The 25,461-nt window shown below is 33.9% G+C and overlaps 2 protein-coding genes and 1 long non-coding RNA gene across 4 annotated transcripts; all 3 read left to right on the top strand.

Annotated features, from left to right (window-relative positions):
- Nucleotides 1–1,298: 1,298 nt before the first annotated feature.
- On the top strand, nucleotides 1,299–6,441 carry LOC102603281 (peroxisomal (S)-2-hydroxy-acid oxidase GLO1). Of its 2 annotated transcripts, none has more exons than XM_006348318.2 (12): nucleotides 1,299–1,586; nucleotides 2,511–2,686; nucleotides 2,781–2,905; nucleotides 3,282–3,328; nucleotides 4,084–4,161; nucleotides 4,249–4,373; nucleotides 4,477–4,543; nucleotides 4,637–4,699; nucleotides 5,047–5,116; nucleotides 5,218–5,318; nucleotides 5,437–5,541; nucleotides 6,034–6,441. In XM_006348318.2, exons 2-12 carry the CDS (start codon nucleotides 2,547–2,549, stop codon nucleotides 6,226–6,228), a joined length of 1,116 nt encoding a protein of 371 aa, XP_006348380.1. In that variant the 5' UTR covers nucleotides 1,299–1,586; nucleotides 2,511–2,546; the 3' UTR covers nucleotides 6,229–6,441. The 2 variants fall into 2 exon arrangements, with proteins under 2 accessions (XP_006348380.1, XP_006348379.1); XM_006348317.2 differs by having other exon boundaries at nucleotides 1,452–1,586; nucleotides 2,505–2,686.
- A 1,399-nt stretch (nucleotides 6,442–7,840) lies between these two features.
- Nucleotides 7,841–13,813, top strand: LOC102602942 (bystin). Its single transcript, XM_006348316.2, has 12 exons — nucleotides 7,841–8,029; nucleotides 8,125–8,334; nucleotides 8,798–8,933; nucleotides 9,127–9,175; nucleotides 9,247–9,574; nucleotides 10,344–10,423; nucleotides 11,350–11,397; nucleotides 11,819–11,965; nucleotides 12,567–12,639; nucleotides 12,730–12,805; nucleotides 13,259–13,363; nucleotides 13,465–13,813. The coding sequence occupies exons 1-11, from the start codon at nucleotides 7,910–7,912 to the stop codon at nucleotides 13,336–13,338; spliced, it is 1,347 nt and encodes a 448-aa protein (XP_006348378.1). The 5' UTR covers nucleotides 7,841–7,909; the 3' UTR covers nucleotides 13,339–13,363; nucleotides 13,465–13,813.
- A 639-nt stretch (nucleotides 13,814–14,452) lies between these two features.
- Nucleotides 14,453–21,130, top strand: LOC107060824 (uncharacterized). The gene is made up of 2 exons (XR_001473549.1): nucleotides 14,453–14,718; nucleotides 17,301–21,130. It is a non-coding gene; the product is annotated as an uncharacterized lncRNA (long non-coding RNA).
- Nucleotides 21,131–25,461: the final 4,331 nt, after the last annotated feature.

Genomic DNA, 25,461 nt, shown 5'->3' with positions numbered 1-25,461 from the left:
AAATCAGAAAATATGTGATGTATGAATATTGATGAAAGAGAAAAATTTGATGATGGTAAACATGGGAAAATATCACAAATGTGCTTGCCATAATTAATTAGGCATTCAATAATTACTTTCCTATTTAATATTTATTTATTATATTAAATATATATAAAAAAATTATTTATTTGTATATAATTAACTTTGATATTTATAGTCTAATTTTATCCATATAACATAGAAAAAATAAAACATAGCTATTTTTCTTGAATATATATGGATGTTTGCCATATTCTGTAAGTTTTTTTACCTATTATACCATCAATTAATTACTTTGAAAAAAGTAAAACTTCTTGAAAATTTTAAGTTTTTAATTCATCAATTTCATAATTAATAGGGGTAAAATGATAAATTCATTATGTCAATCATTATTTCTTAATAGGTGTGTTAATTCAAAAGTTGACAAGTAATTAGGGACATATGAAGTATATGCGAAGGTGGGTGTTTCGTACCTATTAATTGTTTGATCTTATTCTTAATTGAGAAAAGTCACAAATGTGAATTTTGAATTCAAATTATATGAATAAGAACTTTTACGATTTTTAGAATTGAGCCAAATAATATTTTAAGCTTTCGTTTAATCATAAATTTTCAAGTAAAAACTTGAAAATTCATCGATCCCTTGAACTGTTTTACTGTACAACTAGATTGTTATTTAATTTTACAGGCCATTTTAATTGTTAAAAAACTGTACATCACAAAAGTTAAAACTCTTTCCCATTTGACAAACGCAACATGACATATTACTCTACTACTCAACTGCCTAACCAACATGCCTATTTAGTTATGGCTATTTAACAAAAAAATAGAGCCTTTAAAGGTACTTAAGTTCACGTGTATTCTTTCTGCACGCATCTCAATGTATTCTCACATGAAGTTGCCCATATAAAAATTTTAAGTTTGGTCGAACTCATAACTTTTGCTAATTATTTTAGTATTAAATATATTAAATTTAATTATTAACACTTGAAATCATTCATATTGATCGAATATTTCGACTTTTAGCAGTATCTATTTCGGTAGAAGACAGTGACTCTCAGTTCTCATCTTCCCTTATCGTTTTGTTTCCCTTCTTATCTTCATATAACCCTCTGTTTTTTTGTATTGACAAGTGGCAGGGTATTATTCGGATGATTTTATGATAAAATTAAAAGATTTATGGACATATATAGGTCATACGAAGATAACTTTACCGTTAATTGAACTTATATGAATGATCTTTTTGGATATTATTGTGGGGATGATAGTGAAGGGAAATTATGTAACACAGAAGAAGGTTATGCGATAGAGAGCCACACATTTGCATACCCCTAATCGGATGTGGTTTAAAATATTCACCTCCAAAAACTGATCCTCAAATTTGTGCTTCTCTATTCATCCACCCCATACATTTTTTGTCTTTTTCTTAATTCCTATTTAATTAATTTCTTGCCCCATTTTTGTCAGTATTATTATTGTTTTCTTTTTTCTACTATTTTAGTAGCAAGTTGTTCACTGGTTTTCACTAAGCACAAAGTGTTCTCAACACAGCTTGGGAGTCCAAGGTCTGTTCTAAACTTCCCTTACTCTTTTTTTTTTTAGTTTTAATTTACTTTCAAGAATCTTGTTTGTTGGAGTCTTATTAGATGTTAGTTCTCTGTTTACTGCATGCATGTCTGATGTTTTTCTACTTTTTTGATTCATTTGCCATGGGGTTTGTTCTGTTTCTGCCAAGCTTAGTTTCTTCATTTGCCTTCTTGTTTATTGTTTCTTGATCAAACATGTTATCTCCATGTGACCTATAGGTCACAGGTTCGAGTTGTGAAAGTAGCTACCGATGCTTGTATTAGGTTAGGTTAACTTGGGATGCTTTGTGCACCGAGCTGTCTTTTTTGTTTTTATCAAACATGTTAAGTTTCTTGTATCATTCAGTCTCATAGAGAGGCTATTGTTGCTTTTACATCTATGATGCATACTGCTTCTTCATGATTCTTCACTAATCATGAAGAAAACTTTATCCTGGGAAATATTTTACATGATGAAGTCATTTTTTGTTGTTTGATTGACGGAGGAAACTGTTTTCCATCAAAGGGGTTCGATGACTTCCTTCACTTATAGGTGGAAGTCATCTTCTTTTTAAGTATCGATTCCAGCTCTAATTACTTCATATCACTTGCTTTAACTAACTTTTTAGACATTATAGGTAGAAGTCATTCAGTCTCATAGAGAATCTGTTGTTTATCTAAGTTTTTTTTCACATGTTTGATGCATACTTCTTTATCTTCACTAATTAAGGCGCATATGGTATGACAAAAACATTTTCTTGAAGAACTGTATGGTACTTAATTTATACCCAACCAAATACTAGAAAATGATGTAGATGAAGTTTCTTTGAGTAAAATATTTTCCTTGGTTGCTGTCATATGATTTAACAGTAATATGTATCTTCAATAAGGCTTGTCAACAGTGCTAATTTTGTGTAGCGTCAGGAATTTTGGAGGGGGAGCGTGAAATTACTGCTAAAGATGGAGGAAGTAACCAATGTTACGGAGTATCAGGAGATCGCCAAGAAAAAGTTGCCAAAGATGGCTTATGACTACTATGCCTCGGGAGCTGAGGACCAGTGGACTCTGGCTGAGAACAGAAATGCCTTCTCAAGAATTCTGTAAGTAGCTCTAGCTCTAAGACCTGAACTACATAAAATATGACTCTTGGGGTTATATTCACATGCATATTCTGTTCTTTTGCAACCGATACAGGTTTAGGCCCCGTATTCTCATTGATGTGAGCAAAATTGACATGACCACCACAGTGCTAGGATTCAAGATTTCAATGCCTATCATGATTGCACCAACAGCCTTTCAGAAAATGGCACATCCTGAAGGTATACCTTGCACTCATACAAGTTTTTAAATGTATAATCTTACTATCTGGACTCGTTGGGTGTAACTATGAATTTATGTCATGTTATCGCAACTAACCTCAAAGGACATAAGTAATATGTTAATGGACTGTTGCAAATAAACTGAAGATTTGTGAATTTTCATCCATGCATATTTGAGAGGCTTTGAGTTCTGTCTACTTGAGAAAGTTGTTGGTCACATTTGGTTTAACTATTGATTATTAGAAGTGATTCTAGAGTTCAGATGGCAATAGTTTTACCTGTAGTACTAAACATCTTTTTTGAAGGCTCGAGTATTCTTTATGTGGAAAAATTCTAAGGTGTTTCGGAAGTCTGATTACTTGGTTGCTTTATGCAGGGGAGTATGCTACAGCAAGAGCAGCATCAGCAGCAGGCACAATCATGGTGAGTCTCACTTGGTTCTCAATAGTAACTCTAATTTTATAATAATGCCTATGGATTGCAAATATGATGGACTCATAGCTGATGTTACATAATGTCGATAAAGTAATTTAGGAGTCTCGATAATACGAATATCATTTCAGCCAATGGTGACTTTAAATCTTCTTTTGAAATGCATAGTACAATTGATGCAGTTGAGTCAACTTTGGCTTTGCACTTCATACCTTGCATATAATTATGTTATAATTGCAATAAATGAAGCTTTAAGTTTCTGGAAGTGATCACATAATCAGGCAACATCATTTTGCTTCCCCTGCATTTATTTATTTATTTAATGTGTGCGGTCAATCCTCAGAAAACAAGCTCTTTTATATTTCCATTTGGTTCTCTTCTTGTGATTAGAAACCTTGGAATTTGTTGTTCATTATTAATAAATTTAAACGGGGTTAGACTTCTTGGTGTTTAGAGTATTCATGAACAGAAAAGACATTTCAATGAAAAGGGAGTATATCTTTGCACCCTTAGATTTCATGTATGATTTCTGCCTCTTCAGTGCAGCTAATTCAAGCTTTAGTTGTTGTTTGTTACTGTAATTACTATTCCCCGGGAAGGAGAAGGATTACATATTAGGACAACTATTTACTGGTTCCTCAGAAGGCACTTGAAGCCTCATGAGCTGTTTTGATCTAAAGTACTTGTATTTGACTTAGAGCGCTGTGTTTTTCACTTTGTTAACGCAACACAAATTTGTCTTTCAGACATTGTCATCTTGGGCCACTTCCAGCGTTGAGGAGGTTGCTTCAACAGGACCTGGCATCCGTTTCTTCCAGCTTTATGTGAGCATGAACTTACTGTTAAAATTTAGGAGAAATGTACACACACCATGTTATGTCTAAAATGTATCTATCTTCTCATATATTCAGGTCTACAAGGACAGGAATGTTGTTGCTCAACTTGTGAGGAGAGCTGAAAGGGCAGGTTTCAAGGCTATAGCCCTCACAGTTGATACCCCAAGGCTCGGACGTAGAGAAGCTGATATTAAGAACAGGTATATATCCTAATATTACTGTCACTTGTGTTGCCTTTTCAATCAGATAAGGAACTTAATATATGAAGCTGTACAAGTTAATTTTATCTTCATCGCCTTGCAGATTCGTGTTGCCCCCATTTTTGACATTGAAGAACTTTGAAGGATTGAACCTTGGCAAGATGGACCAAGTGAGTAGACGAATAGATATTTCTCTGATCTGTGCATCAAGTTTCTTGTAAGAATCTATTTATGTATAATCTTAAATTGTCTTCTTGTTGCAGGCTAATGACTCTGGATTAGCTTCGTATGTTGCTGGTCAAATTGATCGCACTTTGAGCTGGAAGGTACATTGCCTTTCCTCGGGTCATCCTACATATTCCATGTTTTATTCCCCTTTTCCATCATTTCTTGAGAATTCAGTAGGCCAAGAACTATTCTTTAATCTCAAATTGGTAGAAACACTAAAGATATGAAGTACACATATTTTTTGGTCAATGAGGAAAAGAACCTCAGTTTGTCAGTAGTTCAAGTGCACTGAGGTTAGGATTGAAAGTTGAAACTCAATTTGACATGACAAAAAAAGATTTGATGAACTTGCATTGCATTTGAAACTGTGATGGACATTCTGTGCTTAAAAATGAATCTCGAGAAAAAATTCATATGTCAAGAATTTCTTTTTGGACTTGAACAGGATGTTCAGTGGCTCCAGACTATCACTTCAATGCCAATCTTGGTGAAGGGTGTACTTACGGCTGAGGATGGTATATGATTCAATACTCTAAATAATCTACCCTCTTTTATTATTCAGTCCTATTATGTTCATGCATTAATGCTGAAACAATTTACCATCTTGGATTTGCAGCTAGGCTTGCAGTTCAGGCTGGAGCAGCTGGTATCATTGTGTCAAACCATGGTGCTCGCCAGCTCGATTATGTCCCTGCAACAATCTCAGCTCTTGAAGAGGTACATGACTTGTTTCTAACAGTACTTGTTCTTTTGTTGTTCCTGTTACCTGTTCTTTGCCTTCTGTTGGGAGCTTCTACACACATCCTGATTTTCTCCGTTCATGCTGTTGTTCCAGGTTGTGAAAGGTGCACAAGGCAGGATCCCTGTATTCTTGGATGGAGGTGTCCGCCGTGGAACAGATGTCTTTAAAGCTTTGGCACTTGGAGCTTCAGGCATTTTTGTAAGTACCATATACTGATTGGACCTAGATTGGTGGCACATAGCTCAATCTTTTATCTTTATCTACTCACCAGTAGACCAAGTAGCACCTTTTTCCAAAATCTGCCTTGAGAATGGTCAACAATCTGAAAGTGATTTTAAATCTCCCTAATAGTCGTAGTAATACAATAATTACGCCTCAGTCCAAAGCAAGTTTAGTATCTTCCCTTTTAGGCCGCTATATTGGGAAATTCAAAGTTAATAGAAGTCCCTTGCACTTTCGAGAACCAAGAAAAGTAGGCATTATAATTTATACCAACATAATCAGTGAATGATAAATAACAGCTGGTAAAATATTGGAGAACAAGTTCCATGGGTAAATGGGAAATGGGACAGTCTTAACACATTCCAAAACCAGTTCATTGTTGGCTAAGCACACAGTTACATATTATGCCATGTTTCCTTTTCGTCTTCAAACATCTTAGCGAGTGACATTCTGTATTGTCCTTAACAGATTGGAAGGCCAGTAGTTTTCGCATTGGCTGCTGAAGGAGAAGCTGGAGTCAAAAAAGTGCTGCAAATGTTGCGCGATGAGTTTGAGCTAACTATGGCATTGAGTGGCTGTCGCTCACTAAAGGAGATCACTCGGAACCACATTGTCACTGACTGGGACACCCCACGTGCTGCTCTTCCTGCCCCAAGGTTGTGAAAATGTACCTGTAGTTTCATATTATTTCATCAAAGCAATATATTGCTTCACTGTCACAGAAGCTTATAATTTGATTTGGATACTCGTTTCTGTTTAATGAGTTTACGGTTATGTTAAGCTTTTCATGGTATTGAAAAACTGATATATTCTGATAAATGGCAAGTGATGCCTCCATTGTACATCCTCTATTTCTATATATCATCATATCGTCGAGCTTTGCGCATAAAGTTCTCTGCTCAATATTATTCAATAGTTCAATACATAGCAGAGGTAGAACTTCTCTTGTTTGTGGCATGAGTTGTTCTTAGTTGGAACACACTAGTAGATCTGCATCTTTAAAATCAATGCTTAATTCAGATAAAGGATCAGGATTATGGTGAATTACTCGTTACAACAACATACTCAGTGTAATCCCACAAGTGGAGTCTGGGAAGAATAGAGTGTACACATACCTTACCCCTATCTCGGAGAGATAGAGAGGTTGTTGCCAAATTCCAATAATGATAACTAGTTTGGAGTTCATCTTGTTGATTTAATTATGTGTGGCGCACACAAACAATACAACATTTTGAAGATGATACTATAGAAGCCATGGTTTGTACAGTTCCCTTTTTATTGTTGTAGGTAATCATACCAAAGAAGCCAACCCAGTCTGCTTGTTACAAAGCAGTATCCTCAGTTAACTTTGAAAATTTATGATTTAACTGCCTTAGACCAGTATTTAGGAGAAAATTCATTTTCACTCACAAAACTCCAATTTTTCCCCAAATAAAATGCATGTCCAAACACAATTCATAACTCAAATTTTCAAGTTTCAACTTCAAAATCTATGGTCTAACGGATAATAACATCTATCCGGTAATTGTTCCTAACAAGTAACATATTATAACAGAGCTGTCTAACTTTGGATTAAAGAACTTATTCTTCTCAATATTTATTGCTTTTCTTAATGGCATGAAAAGAGCTAAAACGACTCTTATTTTGAGATGAAGAGAGTACAAAGGTATAGTTGAAAACAATATGCAAGGTGTCATTTACTAAAGTTAGAGCTAAAGCAATACTTATTTTGAGACGAGGGGAGTATAAAGGTAATGTTAAAAACAATAACTTATTAATTATTGCCTAAATCAACCATTAATTTGAGATGATAGGGTATAACGATATTCCAGTTGCCTTAACAAAAAAAATAAAATCCAGACACTTTTTTTGCTAAAACTTTTTGGAATAAAGGGAGTATAAGTGTATAACAATATTTTCCTTGCTTAAACAAAAAAAATGTTAATTAATATCTTTGTAACACATTAACTAGTTAGGAGTATTATCAATTTTAACATCTAAAACTGTTTATTTTTCACTTTTAATACTAATTTGCTGTTTAATAATAATCAACAAAATATAATATATATATATATATTATATGTTTAACTAGTATAAGTTTATTTTTACCGATCAACTAAATATATAACTTACCTCTATTTTTAATCAACTAACTCAAACAAGCTCTATATTTTAAAACCACAGTAATATTTTTGGTTTCAGTAATCCTTTTAAGTTAGTAAAAAAAAAAACTTTATGTGGAGAAAAAAAAAAGACAGCATATATAATAGATTATTAGACGTTGGCGCAAATTAGTGTAGCCCTAAAAACCCAGAGAGCTACAGAGGTTTAAGCAAAAGCAAAAATGGGGAAGAAACGAGAACGCCTCACAAATCCAGAACCCTTCCTTGACGATGATTCCAAATCTAAAGCTTCCTCGAAGAAACGCTCAAAAGCTCCTAAATCTCACCAGCAGCAACAACAGGCAAATCACACTAAACGATTTCGGCTGAAATCAGTAGTTAAGAAATTTATTGAATAAACTTAAGAACTAATTGTGGATTTGTTTGTTGTTGACAGGTTATATCGTCTAGCATTAGCTCGAAGATATTGAAGGAGGCGTTACTTCAGCAGAAGGAAGTAGATGAGGAGGAGATACGAGAGAGAAATCCTAATGCTATAGTTTTTCCAGAGGATGTTGCAACTAGAGCTGTTGAGGAGGAGGATGACGATGACCTTGATAATTTTAGTGGGTTTCAGGAGACTCAAAGTCAATTTGGTGATTTGGAGGTAACCTCTTTGTGAAACTAGCTTAGTGGCTGCTAGGAAGGTTGATTGATGTAGTAACTATACAATTGCTTGAACTTTTTGTTGTGTTTCATTGATATGGAACTGTTTAGTCTGTATGAGCTTCACGAACTTCCTATAACTGAAACATAGAGGATTCCCATAGAGGGTTATAGCGCAGATGGATATAGATGAGTTATAAAGCCTACCTCAACTGATTTTGGTTTGAGGTCTAGTTGCTTGATTAGTTGATTTTCATTGACGTCGGTTATGACTTGACCTTTTCTAGCGACAACAGGAGCATTTTATCTGTTTAATACAATAAAAATTGGATCTTAACTGATATCTACCAAGATTTTTTTTTTCAATTTTCAAGAAGTAGAAACGGGTCACTTCTTTTTCCCAGTTTATCATGGTATCAGTTCACAACAGTTAATGACTTCTTTTTTTCTGCGCCTCAACACAGGATGAGGTTGACAAGTTGCTATTGGAGGATGAGAAGCTATTGGAGGCTTTTTATTCTACACAAAATCGCCCTGAACGCACATTGGGCCAAATCCTTATTGAAAAGAGCAAGGAACAAAATGCACAAGTTTCTTCAGGTTTTATTCTGTCATTTCAGAACAGGAAACAACTATCACCAATATTTGACTTGTGACTGTTCTTGAGCAACCCAAGCTTTAATTACATTCGTTATCAAACTTCTTTTCAGCAATTTGACAATGTCCTTTATCCATAATAATAATAATAAAGGCTATTTAACTATGAGAACTGATTTATGTTTGTTTGTTGCAGTGCAACCAATGCCTAAATTGGATGAATCGATCATTGAGTTATACAAAGGGTATGTTGACTCTCCTGGTCCTTCTTTGTCTACAAACTTAGTTTGGCTGACTGGTGGTGGTTGTTTTGCAGTGTTGGCAAGCATCTTAGCAAATACAATTCAGGCAAGATGCCAAAAGCGTTCAAACATATTCCTTCATTGCAATATTGGGAAGATGTTCTATATTTAACAGAACCTGAGAAATGGTCACCAAATGCAATGTACCAAGCCACAAGAATATTTGCTTCAAATTTGGGTGTCAAGAAGGCAGAACGCTTCTACAAGTTGGTCTTGCTCCCACGAGTTAGAGATGATATTCGCAAGAATAAGAGATTGCATTTTGCTCTGTATCAATCCTTGAAGAAATCTCTTTATAAGCCTGCTGCCTTCAATAAGGGAATCTTGTTTCCTTTGTGTGAGGTATAAAACCATTGTGAAAAAATTCTTTAAATGATTGGAGAATTGCATTTATGTCCAAAGTTTACAACTTCTTTTGTAGAAACTAACAATGATTTGATTAGCTATATTGTTTTGATTGCCTACTGATTGTTTAAATGACTTGCTTTACAGCAAAATATAGGCCGTGACTCAGGGATATTGAAAAGTGGGTTATGGGTTTTCTGTTTATCTGCTTCTCTACTTTACGGGTATTTTGTTACAGCTGTGCAACAAAACTTGGTGAAATCTGGTGTTACATGCATGCTGAGAATTTTGTTGTTAAGCAGGAGTTACTTGAGAATCTGACATTCTTCTTGTATATTTTAGTTAACCAAAAGCTAGTAAGTGGATAAATGTAGTCAAAAGTTGCCTATGTGTTTCAAAGCCTTGCTTGCAATGAGATATTACAATTGTGTGCTGCCTCTTTTTTTCTTCCTTTCCTTTTTGGGGGTCTGGGTTTCAAACAATTTATGTACTATCTGACTCTTTTTCTTTTGTTGTTGGAAACTTTCATTATGCATGAATTCTCAATGAGAAAAAAGAAAAAGAAAAGAAAGTGTTGTTATGTGCCTTTCTAATCTCTTAGCAACACACGGCCATCCTGTGTTGAGATCAGTTTTCTCGGATACTCTTATGTACTTTCACATTGTCAGGACACACAGATTTAATATAGTTCTATCTTCTGTATCATCTCTTTGTATATGTGTATGATGCGTATCCTGCTTTCTGAAATGTCTATTTTCTGATCCAGTCAAGGACATGCACCTTGAGGGAGGCTGTGATCTTTGGGAGTGTTATTGAGAAGGTCTCCATTCCGCATCTTCATGCTAGGTATGGTTGCTGGAAATATTTATAGTGGTAGCAGTGACATGCATTTTTAGGGCTTTAAAAGAAGATGTCATCATATTTGTACCGTGAGATTCTCTTAGTTCTGCTGATGGTCTTTCTATATTTTTGTGAGAACCATGAGAATTTCTCTAATGATTCTCACCCTACACTATTTATATGGTTGACAAAGTTATGTGGTAACTTCTCTTACCTGTTTATTTTATGATGATTGGTGTCACAAGTGCTCTGGAAGAAATGCATTCGGTTCAATGTACTAGAATCTGAAATTCAATTAAAATACTAATAAAGAGCTCAAGCAAGATGCTAGAAATTTATGCAGTGAACTGAAATCTGTTACAAGTTTCTGCACGTCCCTAATACTGTGATCCCTTCATTCTAATAATTGGAGTACATACACCTACAAATTGCTTATATGGGAACTGCTAGCTTAGTAAACTATGTATACTTTGCTATATCATGGTTAAAACCTGCCTCTTTGGTTTAAAACAAGCCTGCAGTGAATATGAAAAAACCATTTGCAAATTGTGTACAGCCTTCATCCCACTTTAGGGCGTATAATTTGACTGGCTTTTGTAGTAATTTGACTTCATGTCTTCAAAAGAAGGAAATAAGAGCAGGCACATGTTAAGTAGGATAGAAATACTATTAAATTGTTGGGTTTTAGTTCCAAAAGGATAGATACACTAAGAGTAGTCAGTAGCTCAATAACCAAACTTCACATTTTTTACTGGAAATTTTAGCTTAGGACAAGATTAGAAACAGAAAGAGTACTCTATTTCTATAACTTATTCTTGTTGCAACTTCCTCTCATCTTTTGCAAATAAAGACAGTTATTATCAAGGTACTGCTGTCACTGTAATATCTCATTCTTTGAGAAGTCTTTAACTTTTAATCGTTCTGGTATGCAGTGTAGCGCTGCTGAAACTTGCAGAGATGGAGTATTGTGGCACAACAAGGTATTCTTCATGTTGTGCTTTCTTTTGAACTTTTTCCTTTTAGTTTACCCATGATTCAAGTGCCAGTAAAAAACTGTATACTAGGATATTTATCCTGGTTAATGTAAAGTAGCATTAGTTTACATCAGTCTACATTCTTTTGAACTGTATACTAGGATATTTAATTATTTATCCTGGTTAATGTAAAGTATCATTAGTTTACATCAGTCTGCATTCTTGGGGGGAAAAGTTCTGTATTTAGTTTTTAGGAATGGACCTACAGGAAATAGTTGCTTTTATTGAGATCAATGGGAGCTAAACTATACAGCTGGAATTTTTAAGCATCAGAATATGTTCAATCATGCAAGTCATGCTGCGTTATGCAGATTATTTTTTTCCGCTACAACTAGTCTGATCATTTTTTTCTTTCTTTTTGCTGCAGTTATTTCATTAAGTTACTGATTGAGAAGAAATATGCTTTGCCCTATCGTGTACTTGATGCCATGGTAGCACACTTCATGAATTTCTTTGATGAAACAAGAGTCATGCCTGTGATCTGGCACCTGTCACTTCTTGTATTTGTGCAGAGGTTAGTTTCACCCTTTCATTCTTGTGGTGTTTCTTCCTCTTTATGTCAAAATGGTAATTAAGCTCGAATGTTATTTTCTTATTTTGAATGATAAAAGCTTCAAGATTACTTCTTATACTTAACCCAATTGATAAGCTACACATTAGATTCATTGACGTCTTGCCTTCTACTGATCATCTTTTCTTTCAAGTAATCATACATGCTTTAAATTCTTTTTAGTGTCCATGTGGATTAAAATTCTTATTTGAATATATAATTACAAATTTATTGACAGAATGGGAATGTAAAATGATGATTAACAACAATTTCTTTTATATTAAGGAACATGATGTAACAATTCTTGTTAATTCCTAATGTCTACTTCACTATGCTGTATGACTGACACTGCCTTTCTAAGTATATTTTTAGGTAGACAAGTGTTGTCACTTATTTAGGTGATGTTATGTTCTTTTCTTTTAATAGCACTTCAATGGTAACCTTGATATTACCTTTGCATTATGGGGTCTTTCCTTTTTACATTCTTGTCAATTTGTCCAATAACATGATAGCTTTTGCAGAGTTCTGAATATTGTTTATACTATGTGGACAAATATTGTTACAGGTACAAAACTGAGATGAGGAAGGAGGATAAAGCTAACATAAGATCACTTGTTGAAAGGCAAAGACATAGATTGGTATGCTTTTGTATTTTATTTTTCATTGCTGCTGTTCTGTTTTCTGTTGATGCAAGCAAATTCAAGTTATGTTTGTGCTTTCAAATGCAGATTACACCAGACATATTGAGGGAAATCGAAAAGAGCAGAAGTCGTGGGGAAAAGGAGGATGATGCAATGTTAATTGATATCCTCTCATTGATGGTTTAAATCTTTCTGTTACATATCTGCTTGAGCTTAATTTGGTCTATTTATACCGTCTCCTGCTATTGCCATAATATAGTGGGGTTCTTAATGTTTTAAAAACTGCTGATGAAACAAAAAATCTTTAAATCTTCCGTGACAGTTCATGCTTAAATTCTGCTATTTCCTGTGTGTGTGTGCATATCTGCATTGATGGGATAGGTTGTCATGCACAATAACAGTCTTCTGTTTGTAAGTTTTGTGTATCGTTGAAGTTAGTTGCTTTTTGCAAGATGGATAATTTTTAACTTGTTTATTTCCTGTTCTCTAATGACTGAAATAAAATAGTAGATGTAGGTATGATTTATTCATGTTGCTAAAGTTACTTGTTGGATGTTCCTATTAATATTTTTTCTGCTGTATCATTGGAAAATATATTTTCTTAACTCTGTATTACCAAGTCCTCTTTCTGTGATCAATAAAGCAATTGAAGAAGATAGGTTTGATATCCCCGATGTTCCTATGGAGGAGGACTAGATTTTCTCAGCAACCTCTATACGTGGTAAGATATTCGCTCATGTAAATGAAGTTTCTAGGTGTATTTATATACGCGCAAAGCTCCAAGCCAATACTGCAGACTAAAAAGTTCTTTGTTCCCTTCAGATGCAGTATGTGATGGATGGTATACTAGCAGATTTAGGTTTCAATATATAATAGAGATGGTGCTGTGTGACAAGATAGATCAGCATGCGTGCATGTGTGGGCTGTTGGAGTTGAACTAGAGATTTTGCAATATATTCTTTCATGATTTTTATATTTTTTGGTTCCGTCTTCATCGGCATATGCCTAAGCAGGTTTATGCAACGACGAACCTAAAAGTTGTAACTGCCATGGTTTTTCGAAGTTTAGTGTATCAATGATACTCCCCTGAGAATACATGGGGTTAAATTTTACTACTATGACTCCATAGTCAACTATGCTTCAGTCCAAAACAAGTTGAGGTTGGCTACAATTCAAGTAGTTACTGAATTTTACCCATCAAGTTTAGATAAACAAAAGAACAGAATTCTGTGGTGAATGAATTTTACGTTTTTTTCTTTAATTATGTTCTTTGTTCTTAGTTTGTGCAACATTGTTTATCCATTATCTTTTTGCACAAATATGGATACTAGTTACTTTTCCCCACCAAGGTATAGATGAATGAAAAAATAAAAATAAATAGAATATGCCTAGTATTAATCTCCCACAAGAGGTAAGGGTAATGTTTGTGTATAATCCACTCCTCGAATTCCACTTGTGGAATTGTGGTCCAATTGATTTGCACAAAAAATATTCCTTAATAATAATGAGATTCATTTTTTTTTATAATTAATACAACAATGAATATACTTTCTACAAAAATTGGAGTTATAATCATATTTCATACATACTTACGTAGCATAATTATGAAATATAAACTTCTTGTATCTCATTTGTTGCATTTTGATAGCTAAATTTTTGTTATTTGAGACATTAGAGTGAGTTTTGATATCTAAAAAGCAATAAAGGTAAAGGTAATATATATATATACAAAAATTCTGTATACTCATTATTAATATATACAAAGCATATATATTATCCGTTATTATTTTGATGGAGAATATATCGCATGAAAATCATGAATCGCCCAACTATTGGGCCTCATGGCATTAATCTCGAAGAAAATCATTTCTGGCCTTGGCCCGAAAAAAGTTGAAATCGCCGGGATTTGTTCGATCACAATTCACACAGCCAATTGAATAGCGCGCCTTCTGTGTCTGCAATGAAAGAAGCGAAAGAGATCCAGTTTAAGGTGTTTACAGTGGTGGAGTATTGATGGATAACTGATGCCATTGTTCCGGAGTTGTAATTCTTCTTAATCAGCAGAAACCGAATCCGGTAATTCTATTTTGATCTCATTAGTTTAATGTTATGGATGAATTTATGAAACAATTTGGATTCGTTATTGCTGTGATTACTACTAGAAGAACTAAGGAAGCAATTAAAAGAAGCTGATATGGGAATTTCAGTATTGTAAACCTCAATTTTTATAGAGCTGAGATGCTCCTGCTGGAAATTCCTTTAACTAACTCTAAGCTAGCGTTTGACCATAGATTTTGGGAGTAAGTTATTGAAATTCATCTTCAAATATATATTTGATCACGAAATTTGATTATATTTGAAGAACTGATCTACAAAGACCAGTTTTCGGATTTCCACTACAAAACTTAAAATTTTTTCCAAGTAGAATGCATGTCCAAGCACAACTTCAAAAACTCAAAATTTGAAGTTTCAAGTTTTAACTTCATACTCCAGGGATCAAGTGTAATAGATAAACTTTTTAGGTATTTTGAAACTGTGGTAGGAGTAAGGTCACTTTAGGGGACTCTACTGTGCAGCTTTATTGCAATGGAGAACACTTGAGTAACACATTGGGGAAATTCTTTTAGCATTTCTACCCCTTGATTCTCCCTTATTATCACCAGAATGACACTTGGTTTGGCCACGTGTCTAAATGAACGGGGAATAGAGGTCAATCCGATCCATGAATTCAGCCCAGAATGATGTTAACCTTTAGGATTGTGAAGTTGAAAATGAGATCCACTTGACATATTCCTTATAAGTTTGATTGTAGCTGATGGCATAAAATCCTGTGCAGTGGCATTGCCATGATTTTGCTTAAGTAGTGTCAGCCTATTGTCTGGATATCGGGTTGTGGGAATTCTAAAGCTTTACCTCATGTCCCAAGTTTATTGAAGCGGTTGGATTCTGCAATTACATATTGTTTCTATTCACACACACACAAACTCACTCTCTCTCTATGTGTCTTCGCCGCTGGTTCTATGATCATCTTCCATAGTACATCTTAGCGGATTTAAATTTTGATGGTCAGGCGGAAATTTGACGTCATAGACTTCATTCAACGACATTTCCTCTTGATCTTCACCCTGCTCCTCTTTAACTGACTTGCCATCATCCTTCCCAACATTCTCTTCTATATCCTCCTTCATTTCCATAAACAATGTCGAGGTGTTTGGGCTCGTATCGATGCCCCAGAAAGTACTTTTAGCTTCTGTTTACATAGTAGATTGTATGTGAGGTAACAGAAAGTTGAAAGGTTTGTCGATGGAAGACTAGATGGCTTGGGATAGCTGTGGAGCTCTGTGTTAGGTGCTTGGTTTCAGGCTATTTATTGGAAAGAAGCTGGATTATGGAGTAGAATTGTGTTTATCGGATTGATGGATTTCATGCTACTTGCCTGCTTCATACACAGCTGTAAGAGTTGTAGGATGCTTATAGCAATGATACATTCCTCATGCTACTTGGCTACTTCATACACATCTGTAAGAGTTGTAGGATGCTTATAGCAATGATACATTCCTCATGCTACTTGGCTACTTCATACACATCTGTAAGAGTTGTAGGATGCTTATAGCAATGATACATTCCTCATGCTACTTGGCTACTTCATACACATCTGTAAGAGTTGTAGGATGCTTATAGCAATGATACATTCCTCATGCTACTTGGCTACTTCATACACATCTGTAAGAGTTGTAGGATGCTTATAGCAATGATACATTCCTCATGCTACTTGGCTACTTCATACACATCTGTAAGAGTTGTAGGATGCTTATAGCAATGATACATTCCTCATGCAACTTGGCTACTTAATGCACATCTATAAAACTTTTAGGAATAATATCCTAGGAATTAATCTCTAATGAAATATGAATTTCACTCCGCCATTGCAGTTGAAAGATAATTTCAATTGTACAAACCTCTGATTCAAAATGTTATGGTTTGCACAACTAACCAGCCATTAGAAGAAGGAAAATAAATCTAGAAGGAATGAAAAGTTATTAGAAATAAGGAAGAAGTTTAGAGGAGCAAAAAAAGAGCTAAAATGGGGTTCAGATATGGATTTCAATGCTTTCCATTGAGATGTCCCTGCTGGATATTCCTCTTACTGACTCTAACAAACTAACAAAAATGCAAACTGACTCTCCCCTTAAACATTTTGCAGCTTAGCATCCATCGCATCACAACAGTGACCAAGCTATTGAGTTAGGGGCATATATAGATTGATAGCATAACATATGACAATATTAAACCTTTTTCAATAGTAGAGAGGCAAATATGACCCTTTCTCTAAAATATAAACAGAAGACTTCTCCTTTCTCCAAGAAGAAACAAAATGACAGACCATAGACAAAACTCAGAGCCTGAGCAGAAAAAATATATTCTTGCTTTTTCCCAAAAGAGAACTGAAAGGAAATAAAAGATACGGGCAGTCAAACTTGTTTGCCAAATTTTTTTATTTTTTATTTAAAAAAAAAGAAAGATAGAGTAACCATGAAGACCACTGTTTCTTGTGCTTCGTCCAACTCTGATAGTTGATGATCTTCTCACGTCATTTATTCTCAGTTGTTGTGTTTTTTGATTGTAGTCTCAAGAGTACATCTCTTTTACTCTTGCAGGATATTTCTTTTTCTCTTGGATTCTAAATTCTTGTTTTATTCCTTACTTGAGGTGTGCGCTTATTGATCGCTTGTGTGCCGCACCTCGCCTGAAGTGTGGTAGGCGCCATTCTGTTCTTTGCATTGCCTCAGGACCTGAATCTTGCCTTTGTTTTCATTAGAGGCATGAAATGCTCAAAGTGTAATGTTCTTAAATTTGATTTGTCCCAGCTCCTATATTTAACAAACTATATGTTGTATTTTGTTTGACAGATATAATAGGTGTTATACATCAAATTATACGCACATCATTGCTTATTTTTTTACAAATAGTTTAGATATACATGAAAACAGGTCTAGTAGTACAACTTATATCTATAGTTGTACATATACATGTTGTACAACTAGGACTTATTTTCATAGCTGCTTCGCTTCGGGTTGGCGGTATGGTGGGATGTTATATTGAATATGTTTCATACATTCTCGAAAAGTATTTCTTTTTTATTCATTTCGACATGCTCCACTGGTGCTTTAAAGTTTTTGGATTTGTTTCTGCTGTGGGTTCTTCTATTTTCTGATGAAAAAGTGATACTAGAACATTTGTGATGTCGGAGATGATATGTGTGGCTTATATCATATAATATAGCTATCAAGGCGAACCCACCTTGTATCAAAGGAGGTTAATTTAATCAGTTTTGTGGAAAAGAATTACTCTATACAGAGATATAATACATAATTATAGAAAGCTAACCACTTAACACAGATGGATTCCAGTATGCTCGTAAAGGGCTAAATCTGTTGCTTATATCATGCATTCAATTCCTTTGAACTTTTTTTTTCTTTTTTCAATTTATGTTTCCAGCCAGACCCCTTCCACTCTCCCTCTCACACCCCTTCTCTGTTTTTTGATGCATCCAGAGATTTCAATAAAAAGAGTACGAAAGAAAAAAGCAGATGACCTGATTCTGCATTCTGTTTATTTCAGCATTCTCCTTGCTTATAGCATCAACCATGCAGTGATACTTTGTTTTCTTTTTCAGAGTAAATAACTGTAGTAGTTCTTTGGTCACTATTTTTGCTATATTAAGTAAATTTCTTTCATGCCAATTGGTTGGGTAATGAACTAGTGATCTACTTATATGAATTTGGATAATCTTTCCCTCATTAGCTAGCTTTTGAGGTTGAGTTAGACCCAAGTGTCATATGTTTACATGGTATAAGAGCTAGGTCGTTCCATGTTTGGGGCCCAATGTTATATTGTGCACTCTCCAGTTGGGAGAGCTGGCCTTGGGCATTGGGCTTGGGTGTGAAGATGTGGTTGGAGTTTGTATTGGTGGTTTGCTTATATGGACTTGGACAATCCTCCTCATGAGCTAGCGTCTGGGTTGTGAGTAAGGCCCAAATACCATATGTTTACCGGGATTGTTTTGTAGGCTAATATTGGAAATCTCATTCTAACAAATTTATATTTGATGTTTTACCATCTCATCTAACAATTTTAAGTTTGTGAATTTAAAACCTCTGTAAGTAGAATGCTTCCCGCCAAATTTTAATGATGTGGTGCTCTCAAATGTTTTAATATACAATCTTGGAGTAACAACAACAATAACATACCAAATGTAATCTCACAAGTGGAGGCTGGGGTGTGTAGAGTGTATGCAAACGTTACCCCTACCTTGTGGAGGTAGAGAGGCTATTTCCGAAAGACCCTCGGCGCTAGAACAGCAAATCAAAGTAGCTATGGAAAAGGAAATACAACATTAAAGATACACAATTTTGGAGTGGCTGAATAATTATTGTGTCTGTTTCTATTTCTGATTATTGAGTTTTGTGATGTTGCTTATTGTTGTCTTTGTAGCTTTCTTCTAGTGAGGAATAAAAATGGTCTATTGATGTTATCCAAGTCAGTGCAAGTGTTAGGTGTTAGGTCTAGTGGATATCTCATTACAGGATAATAAAAAGAATGGTGAAAGTAATGTTACCAGTTTCAAAAAAAAAAAGAATGGTAAAAGTTTTAATTTGTTTGCTTTATCTTTTAAGGAAGGTGCTAGACTTCTAGGAATTCAGAAAGACTCCTCATTGTGTTGGGCATCAGATTGATAGTTGAATCGAGGAGTTCAACAGAAACTCTGCATATGCATTAGCCTAAGGTTTATAAATATTCAATTTGTTAAATTGCTTGTGTTTAGTAATTTAATTAGCAGAATTTTGAAATTCTTACCAACATTTTCGTCGTTAGTTCTAGATAGTTTTAAAGAAGAAAGTTGGAAAGTAAGTTTTGGGGGACTAGGTACTATTGTGCAGATTAATACAATTTCATCAAGACATTCATGAAGATAAATACGATAGTAATAAGAAAAAAAAAATTATGTTGTTTGGAAATTGAGAATTTCCATTTGAGTTGAGTCAAAGCAGTTGCCTTGGTTTTAGTCTATCATAAGCAAAAAGACATCAAAACCATGCCTTTTGAGCCTAAAAGAATTTTATTTAGGTGGAAACAAATATGACAGTCATTTTGTCTTCAAGTTATTAAAGAGTATACACTAAGTAGTCTTAACAAACCATAAAGAAGCATCCAGCAATTATGAGGCCGCTTATCTGAAATCCTATCTATATTGTTTATTATATCTTATGGGTCATGGTTTGTGATATTCTTTTTCCATTTTTGGCTTCATTTATCAAATGAAACAGGCATATCTCTGGTTTGTTAGATGCCACGTCCAAGCTTTCATTTCCCTATTTAACATTATCTTCTAAATGTGGGCTATCCAGATTTACACATGTGCAATGCACATGTCATCTCATATAAAACATAGACAGCACCAAAGACTTAGTTTTGCTTTCTTGCAACATATTATATCTGTTATTTAAGCTGTAAGGTAGGTGGTTCAAAGAGATCATTTTTCCCCTTCCTATAATTGAATTTTTGTTCAGGATTTTGAGTGTTGGCAGTCATGTGGGTGAGGCATGCAATGATGTCAAGCATTATTGCAAAGAGGGTATCCCCAAAAGTTGATGTTATGTGGGTTGGACTAGTAACAAGATGACACAAATCAATAGCCTCTTTACTGAAAAGGACACTCAAAAGTTTTTTCTTTAAGATTTGTATCAAAATCTATGTCACCATTGGTTCCCTTGGGGACCCTTTCTCATTGGTGTTGACACGTTATTGAAAATTGGTCCCTTGACTTAATCTTCTGCAGCTTTTTGAGGAGATATTGGTTTGTTGGTTCAATTGTTTTCAGCTGAATATGCCTTTAATAAACTCCTTTTTTTTTTTCACAAAATCCAAGTTGTGCTATCTTTTACTTTTAGCATTTTGATGTTCTTGGAACTTTGTTAGTAAAAGGTGGAAATGGCTTCTTGTGGGCCATTTTAGAATCTGTATTATGTGGGTGTTAGAGAATTATGATATAGAGAGCAATCTGATAGTATCTTCATGAAAAGGTGCTTTTTTATCTGATTACTAGTTTTGCTTTATAACTCTCTCTTCTTGATTTTTCCATCTGGTCCATATGCTTTTTGTTGATGTGTTGTACTAGGTATCCCCAACAGGCAAACTTAGTTTTAACATTGTTTGTTTCCTTTAATTGACTAGAAGATTTGGTCCTTTAGGAACTTGAGAAGCCAATATGATGTCAGTAGTGATTTAGCTTAATGAAGTCAGTTACTAGTATTAGTCATAAGAAATCCTGGGAAAGTTCTGGAACTTCTAGAAGCGTCACGAAGTTTCCGAGTCAAAGGATATGTGCAAAATCAGGAGTTTCTTGTTGGAAGCACATGTTTGAAGATTCTAGGTTTTTGTATAGATTGCAGTTGTTTCAAACTTTGTGAGCTGTAAAAAAACTGGATATGTGAGCTGTAAAAACTGGAGAAAAAGAAAAACTTGCTTTTGGTGACTTCAGTTCAGTAGCAAATGCAGGATTTGTGCATTGCAAGAATCTGTTGGCTGGGAATTTACAGACAAAATCCCTGAAATTTGGCTATGATGATGCACTTTTAGACAATTCTAGAATTGAAGAAGCAATGATGATGCTTGCTTTTGCATACTTTAAGATATTAGAAAAAAAATAAAATAGCATGAGCATTTCTATTTTTGGTATAGAAGCAATGAGAGATGATATAGACACCAAAACTTAGCATGTCAAGGGGAAATGAGAACCTTTTCAGCTACCAACTTTTTTTTAATTGAAAAATAATTGAGTCAACTTGCGAAGGAGAGTTTAGAAGCAATTGTAAAGTTGTCCTGTTACAAGTTTGAGTTGTAGAATTAGGTATTAATACTTGCATCAAGTATAGGCTCCTAACACTATGTATCGCGTCCTTCAGTGTGCGATTGTGCCGTCCTTGATTGCACTTTAATGAACTCGGGTTATTTTGTGTATTAAACTACCCTTTATTGAGTCCAACTTGTCACTAGCACAAGTATCAAATAATTCTGCTCACTTAAACTTCAGCAAATGAGAAGAAATCACCTAGTATATTAATAATGTTCTCACTTACCTTTTAATGTGGCTCGAACCTTTAACTTATCGATTGATAATGAAAATGTTCAACCGCTCAAGCCAGCCTCACTTGTCACCATTCTTTTTGCGTGTGGACCTCCCTTGTCATATCCACACACTAAGGCTTCTACCAGACCATAGGTCACACTACCAATAAAATGATAGTGACTATATACATATTTCATTCAGTTTTAGCCTTTTAGGATTCATTAATTATGTTGTACTCCTATCAAATTGTCTTAATCCAATGAGTTTGTTTTGATTAAACCTTAGAATGTCGACATGTGTACTACTAAAAATGTGCATTTTATTATTTTGTTAGTGGACAATGGGCGCATGCATAGACTGAATAAATTTTATTATCTGCGTAATAACAAGGTGGAAATCTAGTTATACAGCAAAAATAAATAAAAATGCTATCCCTTTTTATTTAAAATGTTAGATAATGCCACAGCCCCAGAGAACCTAATTAAATACCAGTAAGTATTAAGAAAAAAAACTAATTAAACTTAATCAGCTAAGTACTACTGTACTAGTATATTAATTGTCTAATGTGATGGTAAACCTAAACATTGGTGGAAATTGGAATTAGCATTTGTGAATAGGAACGTATTATTATACTTATAATATTCATATCATCATTAAAGTTAGTCCGGATAAAATTAAGGATGAATATAATCCTATATTAGTCCGGTCAAAAGGATGAAAAGTAAGCATATTATGATCGATAGAAGCGAATCTGAGATTTAAACTTGGTCAATTTGATCTTTCAATTTTTTTGTGCAGAAACCTTACTGTACTATTAGAGGTCTTTGATTCATATCTAATACTTCCTACGTTCTAAACTACTTGTCATTCTTCATTTCTCGAAAGTCAACTTAATTGATCTTTGGATTGGAGCTTATAAATTTGACTAAAAATTAATTTAATATTTTAAAACTAAACTTTAGGTATCTGACAACTACATGAATAATATTATAAGATGTGGTTCTTTCCATATTAATATGATGTAAAAATACATCTTAAAACCTTTGTCAAAGTTTACATAGTTAGTCTTCCGGGAAAAAAAATGTGGCATGTAATTTGGGATGAAGGGAGTATATATTTGTGAAACTTAGGCGGATTTTTATAGATATATTTATGTTCTACATCGAAAAAATTAGATTCGGATGAACTCGTAACCAAAAGTTACATCCACCACTGAGACTAGGAGAGTACGTAGGATTAGGACTATATTATAGTAATAATTATACATCTTACATCATTAGAAAGTTAACTCCCCATCAACTAACCATGCACTTTACAAAAATTATATATATCTTTAAATTGCTTAATATAATCCTAATCCTACGTACTCTATTTTAAGCATATGAAAAAGTTAATAGTATATGTTATAAATTATAGTAAGTAACCATTAGATATCTTATGTCGAAACATTATGATATGTATATCAAAAACTATATTACTATATATACATATATATTAAATTTTGAAAGACTGTAACAAAATTTTCGACTTTGCCATTCGGTATATATGAACCTTGAACGTTCTTGTCTACTTTATATCGTGCAGCTCTCATATTAGACATTCACATGATAATAGTATGTATATATATATATAGTATTAGTTTAGCTAGGACCAAAAACTTTTGTTAATTTGTTTATATGTGAAAAACACATCATGATATCCGTCATGCTCCATTTAGTATATAGTAGTACTTTTAGAAGCCAAAGCCAATGACATTTTTGTTATATTATAAATACTCTCTCCACATATTTTAATGCCAAAATTGAAGGGAAGTTAATTAGAGCAACGATAAAATTGTCTTTGTCTGACTTATAAGTCATGAATTCAAGTTGTGGAAGCAGTCATTAATTCTTGCATTAGAGTAGGCTATCTACATCACACTATATGAAGCACGACATACCTTTTTCTTGACTCTACTAACATGAGATGTTTTGTGCATACTTGCCGGATGTCCCTTTTTTATTTTATAATAACAAAATTAAATAGAGCACATCATATGTATGTACTGTTGTATTGACCAATCATGAGCTTAATACTCCAGGCATTTTGGGCATCTACTATGGATCAATAGACACCTGCCTTCTCTTTGGCCACATAACTTTGCTTATTATTTTTAGGACCCACCTAATAATTCATGCTCATGTTTCTTTCTCCATCTTCTCTATCTTACCCCTTTTTTGTTGCTTCTTTTGGCCCATTGGGGTGCATGGGGGTTGGGGTGGGGGTGGTATGGGGGGTTTGGTGAAAATTTATATATACTCAATGATAACACCTTAAGCAGATTTAATATTCGAATTATGAGTTCATCTAAATTTTCTAAAAATAAAATGTCTTGTAGAGTTTATTCGAATTCAGTATCTTTTTTTATTAGAATGTTAATTTGAAAATTCACTAAATAGAATTATAAATTAATAGATCCTCAAACCTAGTAAAATAAATGAATTTTGTGATAGCATTTTAAACTCTAATTCATAAATTCAAACTATGAAATTAACTATAATTTACACTAGTGTATGTTATTGATTGAAGTGAAATATATGACACGTATTGATTAGAATGATGTAAATATTAAGTTTGACCAAGTTTTTTCTTCTTCAAGAGGGGGATGATTAATTAAAATCCTTGGTTAAAATTAATGATCCAACATAATGACAAGGCCAAATACTTAATTAATACTCCTATGTTGAACTTGAATTATTATTTCTTCAACAAGGGAAACACTATTGTTATTAACATTTAGTTTCCTAAGTGGTCCAATATAATAAATTTAATCAAGTTTTAAAATTAAATTAAAGAGAGAGTGAGTGTGAATCTGAAAAGCAACATTAGTTGATATATCATTATAGACTAATTAGTAATTACTCATAATGGGAAGCAAACCTAAACACTTAACTTATTGGAATGACTATTTATAAGGTACTAATTATAAGTAATAACAATGCAATATTATAAACAAATTAATTAATCCCTTGTCGAAGGTGACAATATTATTGAGAGTGCAAAATGATGTCTTCTTTTTATTATAAAATAAATAATTTTGTCTTTTTGTCTCCTATGTAGAAGAATAATCTTTCTCTAGTTTAATAACCCAATGAAAATTTCTTAAATCAAATCCCAACAAACAATTGAAACTATATCATCATTTTCCACTAAAACATTTATAATTTTTTAACTTTTTTTAGAAAGAGTAATTTTGAGCATGCATGTTAGAATAATGATATTATATTTATAAAGGTTCAATTTTTGGGTACCTATACAAGTTTAATTATCATTATATCAACATTTATGCTAATGTAACCTAACTATATAATAAAAATGTGAAAAAATTAGTGCTATTATATTTATAAAGGTTCAATTTTTGTGTACGTATACAAGTTTAATTATCATTATATCAACATTTATGTTAATGTAACCTAACTATGTAATAAGAATGTGAAAAAAATTAGTGCATGGTGGATATAGTCCTCGCAAAATGAATTATTAAAATTTCATGTTTCACAAAATGAAAAGGAGCCACAGGATAAACCAACGGCCCTCAGTCTCCCAACTGATTCTACCATAGAGACCAACGGTGGACAATATATAACTCCCTTCCACCCCCCCCCCCCCCCCCCCCCCCCCCCCCCCCCCCCCCCCCCCCCCCCCCCCCC

The sequence above is a fragment of the Solanum tuberosum genome, unplaced genomic scaffold (assembly GCF_000226075.1).
Source record: "Solanum tuberosum cultivar DM 1-3 516 R44 unplaced genomic scaffold, SolTub_3.0 scf00096, whole genome shotgun sequence".
Classification (NCBI taxonomy): Eukaryota; Viridiplantae; Streptophyta; class Magnoliopsida; order Solanales; family Solanaceae; genus Solanum; species Solanum tuberosum.
The sequence above is the reverse complement of the archived record's forward strand: the minus strand, read 5'-3'. Positions and strand labels throughout refer to the sequence as shown.